The following is a 10,433-nucleotide window of genomic DNA, read 5'->3' on the forward strand; positions in this document are numbered from 1 at the left end:
GTAAGCCGAACCAAACACCCCCTTACACAAGACACACCGTTATGCCGCATGAACACGACAGATCAACCGGTGTTTCATCCGACACACCGCAGGGTCAAGGACTGAAGTGCAGCCCCATTCCCAAAAAGGACTGCAGTGCATATGAAATTTAAGAGCAACTGAGTTTGAAACTCGCAGTATTTCCACAGGAACATTCTCTAATGGTCAGACAAGACATTTTACCATGGATCTGGATATGATAAGCCAATTCTCATCTTGATATTTGTTTCACAATCCACATATCCCGGTATCAGTTGGCATATACTCAAACATGTAAAAGGAAATTACATAACTGATACTGGATAACCAACTCCGAGACACTAAAGAACCAAAATCTGAAGTTCCAAGTTTCAGCCATTACAACACCAGTTTCGATACCAATAAGGCTGCAACTTAATGCCCAAAAAAGTACCATAATTTAACTAACATCGTTGTAGAAGCTAGGCTCCAATCGACGTGGACTTCTGTCGGCCATCTGGAATGGCAAAAAGCATAATTGGTTTGGACGACCGGATAAATGGAACATCACACCTGTAATAGCCTTTCCTTTCAAGCTGTATAACTTCTCCTTTCTTCACGTTCCGCATGTTCGGGTCTCCAAGAGCTAAAGCTTCTCGCCGAGTGCAAGGGTTGAGATTGTCAAGGAAGTCCTCATCTTCTTCCAGCTGCAAAATGTGCTAGATATTAGGATCTAAAGTACACGAAGATACCACTCAATGATGGAATGAGACATGGACACAATGATGGAAGAGACAACTCATCCAAGAAACATCATGACATACATATAAAAAGAAGAAAACTAAATATCATCAACATCAGATTTCAACACTAGTAGGACAGAATATGGATAGGTTGCCATGTTGAGTTCCCAAGGACCAACCAATTCATCAAAAGTCTCAAGCTGTTGACTGTTGAGGTAATATAAGTTGGCCAAACCACGCATAGTTAAAAACACAATAACTGTGCTACTTTAGTACTATCTAACCAGTCCAAGTGAAAAAGCCTAACTAGTCTAAGTGAAAAAGCATGCATACTACTACAACGATAACACAAAACGCGCGTAGTTGAAAACATAGTAACTGTGCCACAGAAGTACCTAACTAGTCTAAGTGAAAAAGCATGCATACTACTAGAACGATAGCACATGTAGTATAAGAATATGGTTCTGGTAACCAAGTGGTTGCATGCCTACCAACATGAACTTAGAACATGAGTTTTTACCTTCTTCTTATTAATTAGGTAGTCAAAATCTACCAAAGAGAGAGACACAAGATCTTCAATATCTGATAGCCATGTTAGTTTCAGCTTTGTCATCTTCACTGACCCTTCAAGATGGAGTTCACCAACTAGTTGAGTAACTGTTCCATTATCTGTCTTGATTTCTCTAATGATAGCATTTCCCCAGTCCATCAAAGTAACTTCCTCGCCCACGCTAACGACTGATGCATCAGCATACTCTAGCCAAATTCTGTTTGCAAACGTCGTAGCCTTCTTTCCAGCACCCTCGTGTTTCTTGTGCCTTGGTAAGATTCGAACAAATGGTTCCTCTGGACCATTAGTAAGGGTAAAAAGCACGCGTTTGTCTTTCAGCACAGCAGTATGCCTTCCACACACAGGATCAACTATCTTCTTGTTGATTGTCCAGAGTTTATCCCACTCCATAAGATTGAGATTTTTTGAAGCACCCTTCACAAATAGGAAGTACAGAAAAAAAGAAAAAGGGAGTTAATAACTCGGTTACTCAGATATACATATAGTTGCAAGATCATGAAGAACAACTTGTTAGAAAATTACCTGCTCCAGTATAAATTGGATCAATGCTTCAATCTTCAAGCCACGGCGTACAATGCCTTGTACAGTGGGAAAGCGTGCGTCAGTCCAGTCCTCCACCATATTGTTTTGGACGAACCACAGAAGCTTGCGCTTGCTAAGAACGGTATAAACCATATTCAGCCTGCTGAACTCGTAGATTTCTACCCTCCGCAGGCCCATGTCTTGAAGGATACGATAGTACTGTGCATTCCGATCATGGTATTCGCTTGAACGAAGAGCATGAGTCACACCTTCTAGTGCATCAACAAATGGGCAAGCGAAGTCATAAGTTGGATAGACCTTGTATTTTGAGCCAACGCGATGATGGGGATCAGGGTTGCAACGGTAGTAAACAGGATCTCGAAGTGATTTGTTTGGGTCCTGCATGTCAAGTTTACCGCGTACACAGCACTCGGTACCCCTTTTGGTGCCATTAACCATCTCTTTCCACAGCGACAAGTTCTCCTCAACAGTACTGTTTCTACGCTTAGATTCCACACCATCCATCCTTTCACTCCTCATTTGCTCCTTGGGTGTATCATCAACATATGCCTTTCCCTGCTTAATCAAACTTTCAGCCATTTCCATTAGCTTTGGAAAATGATCTGATGTGTATGTAACTACATCGTATTTAACCCCAAGTGTCTCAATATCTTTCAGGACATTCTCAACAAATTCATTGCTTTCTTTAGAAGGATTTGTGTCATCAAATCGAACTATTAAACGCCCTTTATATCTTTCTGCAAAATACTTGTTCAACAGTGCAGCCTTTGCATGACCAATGTGGAGATACCCACTAGGCTCTGGGGCAAAACGAACGCAAACCTCCCCAACTTTGGCACCTGGGAGATCTATTTCATGACCTGACGTGTTCTCCTTCAAACCAGGCACCTTCTCTTTCAAGCTTGGCGCAGGAGATTTGCCAATTCCACGCTTTCCAACATAAGCTGATGTAACTTCATCTAGCGCGTCTGCATAGTCTGCAGCTACGCTGTTGAACCAGCGGACAAGGCTCTGATATTTCTTTGACCTCCTTAGACTTTCCCATCGTTGACCAGTTCCTGAGGAAAAGAGTTGTTACTTCCAAGGCAAAACATAGAGAGAGAGAGAGACAGAGAGAGACCAATAAATTACTCAACAATGAAAGAAAGAAAATTACCTGTGAGATTTGACCACACAACAATGTCAGCAATTGATAGACCATAACCAACCAAAAAGGTTCGAGATGCCAAGTATCCATCAAGAAATGAGCAAGCAGCTTCAAATTCAGAGCCTGACAGAATGAGTGGTGCATACTCGAGCCATTGGTCAACCTACAGATGTGAAAACAATAGCAACTCAGGAAATAGTGAGATGATCTTGAAAATCAATTACAAACACCATAAAAGCAGAACATACATGTGCTGCCTGAATATCGTCTTGGCCATAGAAGCTGGAAAGAGATGCAGCACGTGCAATGTACCGGAGAATTGTGTTGACACCATGTATAAAATCCCTGTACAGAATCATGATAGATTCATTGAGACACTACAAAGTACCAAACAAAAATACTGCGATATTTCACCAATAAAACTGTTTTGATTGACACATCATGTTCTAACAGTCATCAGTTCCATCACAATAATTTCCTTGAACCAAGAATATTAAGACGAGGAGATTAAAATAAGAGCTAATCTTGAGTCGACTACAGAAACTATTCAAACATTCATCATGGTAGTAAAGTGTCCACAGTAATTGTAACATAAGGAATGTAAGCAGTTAATCAGAGAGAGACGGAGAGAATTATACTTGAACATTGAACACTTACCCAGAACTGAAGTGTAGTGTGGGCACTGAACCTGAGGCAAGGGTTGGATCAATGATTAGGGGAACACCTGCAATCTTAGCAGCCGAAATGATGGAAAGTGGTGGGCTGTCCTGGGGGAAAGCTAGTTTGAGCTCCATTCAGTCCCTTGCAAGCCAAAGAGCGGAAACCTGCCAATGGCAGATAAATGTCGGGGATCAATGAATAAGTCATGATTCGCACACATGTTTATCTTTTGATTTTCACAAGCAGAAAAGATGCATTAACCCCATGAGTTAGCAAAGATGCAAAAGTGAAACTTGATCGTTGGAACGTTAGTTAGGTCAAGCAGATTTCAGAAGACCCATAAATGGTAAAATGAACCGAATTAGCAGTTACAGCGATTAAACCTTTCGACTATAAATTGCTTTAAACAAATTGCAAGCCTTTGACTGACAATGACCACACTTCAGGCCGTGACGCAACTCTCACGGATCATCGCATGAGCAACAGTCGTTACTAATTTCTATAGAGATAAAAACAAGAAGAAAACGCACTTTGCGGCAAGCAGACTGTCCCGAGTTCTTAAGAGATAAAGTTTCTCTTAGACTTATATTTTGAGATGACACGGCATCAGATCAAGGTCTGAGACCGAAGCTGGGGCATGGAGAAGGGGCGGATCTAGATGGCGTGCCGGGTGTACACCGGTTTGGGTTTAAGCAATTATTGGGTGACTGTAAAGCTTATACCTGAAAATCCGATGTCCAAGATGGCGGACCGGGTGGAGACAGCAGGGACGGCAATGGCGGCGGCGAGCCGCGTGACAACGCGGAGGGGTCAGGAGGAGGCGGAGGTGGTGACGGCGGCCGGCGGCTATAGGTACTAGGGCACCGCGGTAGACCAGAAGAGATTTGTTATAGCCGCATCGGGTCGGGTTGGACTGGGGACGGGTGGGTCAGAGCCAGGGCTGGCCGGCTGGGAGCCAACATATGAGGATCGGCTCGACTCGACTCGGCAGCAGCCCGAGCGGCTCGCGAGCCCGGCAAGGCAGCCGCTGCCATGTGGACCCAGCGGGGCAGCGAGCAGCGTGGCATTGAGGAATCTACGAGGCTGTTTCGACTGTGACTATGTTTGTCATGTACTGCCATATTTACAATACTTGTCTAAGTTGAGTTGCTTAAATTATAAGGCTGTTTAGTTTTTTGCCACACTTTGTCACACCTTATCTTGGATAAATTTGACCAAATTATGTGGAGTGTTTGGCTCTAGCCACACCTAAGACAAGAATTTTTTATGAGAAATAAACCCCACATGTCATAGACACAAAAAGTATGACAAGATTCTCTTAGGCAAGTCAAAATGTGGTTAACAATTTGAGCAACTCAACTTAGGCAAGTGTGGTAAGTGTGACAAAAATAATGTAGCAATATCTGGCAAACATAGTCACAATCCAAACAGCCCCTGTTAGCCACACTTTGGCTTGTCTGAGAGAATCTTATCACATTTTTTGTGTTTATGACATGTGAGATTCACTTCTTATAAAAAAATTATTGCCTTATGTGTGGCTTAAAACCAAACACTAACCTAATTTAATCAAACTTATCTAAGGTGAGATGTGGCAAAGTATGGTAAAATGTGACTAAAACTCAAACAGCCCCTACAATCTTAGACAAATTTGAAGCCTCTAACGTACACAAACGCGGTCCAGGCGTGTCCTCCTTTATAACTATAACCCCAATTTTTAAAACATCAAGTCAATCACACATGTTTAAACATAAAATTTATTCAAAGCGCGCAACTGAAACATAAGAGCAATTCCAACCGGCCGATCTAAATGTACGGCGATTTTTTTAAGTACAGACGCAAGCGCTCGTGTAAACGCGAATACACTCGTATCTATGAACGCACGCACGCACATCAGGATTTGAATCCTGATGGGCTAGGGGTATCAGTGTTCACCTAACCAGCCCTACCACAGGTAGGTTCGCGACGGACGGCGATTTTGTTCGTTCTTTATTCGTTTGGGTCGGCCTGGCGGACAGCCATGTCCGCTTTCGTGTTGGGTTGGCACTTGCGTCCAACGCTAGCCTGACCCATTTTTGAGGTCATGCGGAAAAAATAGCTTAAATATTTTGAAAATAAAAAATGTTAATTAAACATTAATGCCGGACACAAAGGGCGACGAGAGTTCACGAGTCCACTTTGCACTAAATAAAAACACTTAATAAAACTAAAAACTAGGAGGAGGCATGCTGCCCTAGGCATCCTCGTCGTCCTCGTCGGGGCTGGTGAGGTCGATGAGCGTTGGTGCCGGGCCAGCCCAGGGGAACGCCGTCTCCTAGGCTATGGCGACGTCCTCCGCCGTTGGCTATATCGCCGCCGGTTGGGCTGCCCCACCGCGGGCACGGCGCTCCTCCGTCGCGTCGCGCTCCAAGTACTCGAGCCGCTCGCCCTCGCGGCGCCCTCCTCCAGCCAGCGTTGCCGCCATTGCTCGAGGTAGATTTGCTCCTACACCAGCGTCGCCCCAAGCCAGACGGGCGGCGCACTGACCCACTCGCGCACGCACCCGTCCCATGTGTAGCGCTCGGGCTTGACGAGGGTCAGCGTCGGCTCAGCCTTGGCGGGGGAGGGCGACATCAGCGACGGCACGACGCAGTCGCCGGTAGCGGAGAGCGTGATGGCCTCCGACAGGCGCGCCTAGTACGCCACCTCCTCCGCCTTTCGCTGCTCTTCCTCCTCGCTTTCATGGAGGGCAACTGCCAGCGCCGCTTGGTAGGCGGCCTCCTCCTCCTGGTCCTTGTCGCGCACGACGAGGGATGGCGGGGTGCCAGCCCGCACGTGTTGGAGCCGCGTCGGCGCTGCTCCTTGTGCTCGAACACGAACCAGACCTCCCAATCGGGAGAGTCTTCTACGTAGGCGGGGTTGAGACGCTACTCCGACGTTAGCTGCTACCGCCGGCGCCGCACCTCCTCCACGTGCGCCCGCGCCGACTGCGACACCGCCGGCACTGGGATCCTCTCTGGATCCAAATGCCAGTCATATGGCAGCGTGATGTCGGGGTACGGGAGGGGGATGCGATGCTCCCAGTGCCACCTCGCCTAGTGCACTGGGATGCTTATTCGCTGCCTAGGCGGGTGGGAAGACATCGGCGAAGGCAGGGGAGCGCGCGCGAAGGACCGGCGAGGGCCTTGCCCTTGTTCTTGCCGGCGAAGAAGCCCATGGTGGCTAGCACTACAAAAAACACTTCCATGATGATACGTATTTGTCACAGTAGGTCATGTTTGTCATGCGTGTACATCCATGATGATTTTATGATAGAATCAAGATAGTCATATTTGTGCTATGGTAGAAGTGTTCCATGCCAATACTCAAATTATCATCACGAAAAGTGTCCACTTTCATGATGATAAATGGCGCGTCATGGAAGTGCTTTCGTCAAGGGTAACCGACACGTGACATCCATCGTAAGGGGTCGCCGTTAAGCTATGGGGTCCGGTTTTGGATCTGATAACCCATTAACAGCTATGACCAATCGCGATTTTCCACATGTAAAATTCTCATTGGCCGAAGGAACCACGTGTCAGCTCCGCATTGGAACAAATGTCAACCGTCCAATGGACAAGAGGCGCCCATGAAACTCAACACGTGCCACAGCCCAACAGTGGCCCATTGAGGTTAAAAAGGCCGGCCCGCTTAACTTGGTTAAAAGTTAACGAGTCGGCTGATACGTCTCCGATGTATCTATAATTTATGAAGTATTGATGCCATGTTTGCAACAATTTCATATGGCTTTGGTGTGTTTTGATTAGAAACCGGACTGAAGTTGTTTTCAGCGGAGCTATCATGGTGTCGTTTTTTGTGTAGAAATAAAAGTTCTCGAAATGGGCTGAAAATTTACAGTGATTTTTGCTACCTCTTGAGTATGCGTTGGTTTTCCCTTGAAGAGGAAAGGGTGATGCAGCACAGTAGCGTAAATATTTCCCTCGGTTTTTGAGAACCAAAGTATCAATCCAGTAGGAGATAACACACAAGTCACCTAGTACCTGCACAAACAAACAAGAACCTCGCAACCAACGCGATAAAGGGGTTGTCAATGCCTTCACGGTCACTTACGAGAGTGAGATCTGATAGAGATAATAAGATAAATATTTTTGGTATTTTTGTTATATAGATTGGAAAATAAAGATTGCAAAATAAACGATAATAGAAATAGCAAGTTGATAGGAAAATAATATGATGGAATATAGACCCGGGGGCCATAGGTTTCACTAGTGGCTTCTCTCAAGATAGCAAATTATACGGTGGGTGAACAAATTACTGTCGAGCAATTGATAGAAAAGCGCATAGTTATGAGAATATCTAGGCATGATCATGTATATAGGCATCAAGTCCGTGACAAGTAGACCGAAACGATTCTGCATCTACTACTATTACTCCACACATCGACCACTATCCAGCATGCATCTAGAGTATTAAGTTCATAAAAACAGAGCAACGCATTAAGCAAGATGACTTGATGTAGAGGGATAAACTCAAGATATATGATATAAACCCCATCTTTTTATCCTCGATGGCAACAATACAATACGTGCCTTGCTGCCCCTGTTGTCACTTGGAAAGGACACCGCAAGATTGAACCCAAAGCTAAGCATTTATCCCATTGCAAAATGATCAATCTAGTAGGCCAAACCAAACTGATAATTCGAAGAGACTTGCAAAGATATTTAAATCATGCATAAAAGATTTCAAAGAAGAATCAAATACTGTTCATAGATAATCTTGATCATAACCCCACAATTCATTGGATCTCGACAAACACACCGCAAAAAGAATTACATAGAATAGATCTCCAAGAGAATCGCGAGGAGAACTTTGTATTGAGATCCAAAGAGAGAGAAGAAGCCATCTAGCTAATAACTATGGACCCAAAGGTCTGCGGTAAACTACTCACACATCATCGAAGAGGCTATGGTGTTGATATAGAAGCCCTCCGGGATCGATTCCCCCTCCGGCAGAGCGCCGGAAAAGGCCCCTAGATGGTATCTCACAGGTACAGAAGGTTGCGACAGTGGAACTAGGGTTTCGTGGTGCTCCTGGATGTTTTTGGGGTATATGGGTATATATAGGAGGAAGAAGTACGTCGGTGGAGCTGCGAGGGGCCCATGAGGGTGGGGGCGCGCCTCCCTGCCTCGTGGCCTCCTCACTTCTTTCTTGACATAGAATCCAAGTCTCGTGGATCACATTAGTTCCAAAAATAACTCTCCCAAAGGTTTCATTCCATTTGGATTCCGTTTGATATTCCTTTTCTGCGAAACACTGAAATAGGCAAAAAAAACAACAATTTGCACCGGGCCTTTGGTTAGTAGGTTAGTCCCAAAAATAATATAAAAAGGCAAATTAAAGCCCATTAAACATCCAAAACAGATAATATAATAGCATGGAACAATAAAAAATTATAGATACGCCGGAGACGTATCAACCGTCCCCAGGCATAATTCATGCTCGCCCTCGAGTAGGTAAATGATAAAAACAGAATTTTTGATGTGGAATGCTACCTAGCATAGTTCTCAATGTAATTTTATTTATTGTGGCATGAATGTTCAGATCCAAAAGATTCAAGACAAAAGTTTAATATTGACATAAAAATAATAATACTTCAAGCATACTAACAAAGCAATCATGTCTTCTCAAAATAACATGGCCAAAGAAAGTTATCCCTACAAAATCATATAGTCTGGCTATGCTCTATCTTCACCACACAAAATATTTAAATCATACACACCCCCGATGACAAGCCAAGCAATTGTTTCATACTTTTGGTGTTCTCAAACTTTTTCAATCTTCACGCAGTATATGAGCGTGAGTCATGGACATAGCATTATAGATGGAATAGAATGGTGGTTATGGAGAAGACAAAAAGGAGAAGATAGTCTCACATCAACTAGGCGTATCAACGGGCTATGGAGATGCCCATCAATAGATATCAATGTGAGTGAGTAGGGATTGCCATGCAACGGATGCACTAGAGCTATAAGTGTATGAAAGCTCAAAAAGAAACTAAGTGGGTGTGCATCCAACTTGCTTGCTCACGAAGACCTAGGGCACTTTGAGGAAGCCCATCATTGGAATATACAAGCCAAGTTCTATAATGTAAAATTACCACTAGTACATGAAAGTGACAACATAAGAGACTCTCTATCATGAATATCATGGTGCTACTTTGAAGCACAAGTGTGGTAAAAGAATAGTAACATTGTCCCTTCTCTCTTTTTCTCTCATTTTTTGGGTCTTTTCTTTTTTTATGGCCCCTTTTTTATTTATTTTCATCCGGAGTCTCATCCCGACTTGTGGGGGAATCATAGTATCCATCATCCTTTCCTCACTTGGGACAATGCTCTAATAATGATGATCATCACACTTTTATTTACTTACAACTCGAAAAATTACAACTCGATACTTAGAACAAAATATGACTCTATGTGAATACCTCTGGCGGTGTACCGGGATGTGCAATGACTCATGAGTGACATGTATGAAAAATTATGAACGGTGGCTTTGCCACAAATACGATGTCAACTACATGATCATGCAAAGCAATATGACAATGATGAAGCGTGTCATAACAAACAAAATGGTGGTAAGTTGCACGGCAATATATCTCAGATGGCTATGGAAATGCCATAATAGGTAGGTATGGTGGATGTTTTGAGGAAGGTAATTTGTGTGTTTATGGTACTGGCGAAAGTTGCGCGGTACTAGAGAGGCTAGCAATGGTGGAAGGGTGAGAGTGCGTATAATC

At 44.1% G+C, this 10,433-nt stretch overlaps 1 protein-coding gene across 1 annotated transcript; it reads right to left on the reverse strand.

Annotated features, from left to right (window-relative positions):
* Window positions 1-230: 230 nt before the first annotated feature.
* On the reverse strand, window positions 231-4,595 carry LOC125543745 (glutamate--tRNA ligase, cytoplasmic). Its single transcript, XM_048707207.2, has 7 exons — window positions 4,384-4,595; window positions 3,659-3,825; window positions 3,250-3,346; window positions 3,011-3,164; window positions 1,834-2,912; window positions 1,261-1,725; window positions 231-704 (listed from the first exon to the last, which is right to left on the reverse strand). The coding sequence occupies exons 2-7, from the start codon at window positions 3,793-3,795 to the stop codon at window positions 480-482; spliced, it is 2,157 nt and encodes a 718-aa protein (XP_048563164.1). The 5' UTR covers window positions 3,796-3,825; window positions 4,384-4,595; the 3' UTR covers window positions 231-479.
* Window positions 4,596-10,433: the final 5,838 nt, after the last annotated feature.

The sequence above is a fragment of the Triticum urartu genome, chromosome 3A, assembly GCF_056163025.1.
Source record: "Triticum urartu cultivar PI428250 chromosome 3A, HENAU_Tu73, whole genome shotgun sequence".
Classification (NCBI taxonomy): domain Eukaryota; kingdom Viridiplantae; phylum Streptophyta; class Magnoliopsida; order Poales; family Poaceae; genus Triticum; species Triticum urartu.

Excerpts from the sequence above, each read along its gene's own strand:
- LOC125543745 (XM_048707207.2), bottom strand. The coding sequence starts at position 3,795 with ATGGAGCTCAAACTAGCTTTCCCCCAGGACAGCCCACCACTTTCCATC. Across the intron at positions 3,165-3,249 it reads ACGATATTCAGGCAGCACAT|GTTGACCAATGGCTCGAGTA; the intron begins GTATGTTCTGCT and ends TCACATCTGTAG. Across the intron at positions 1,726-1,833 it reads TCCAATTTATACTGGAGCAG|GGTGCTTCAAAAAATCTCAA; the intron begins GTAATTTTCTAA and ends CTATTTGTGAAG.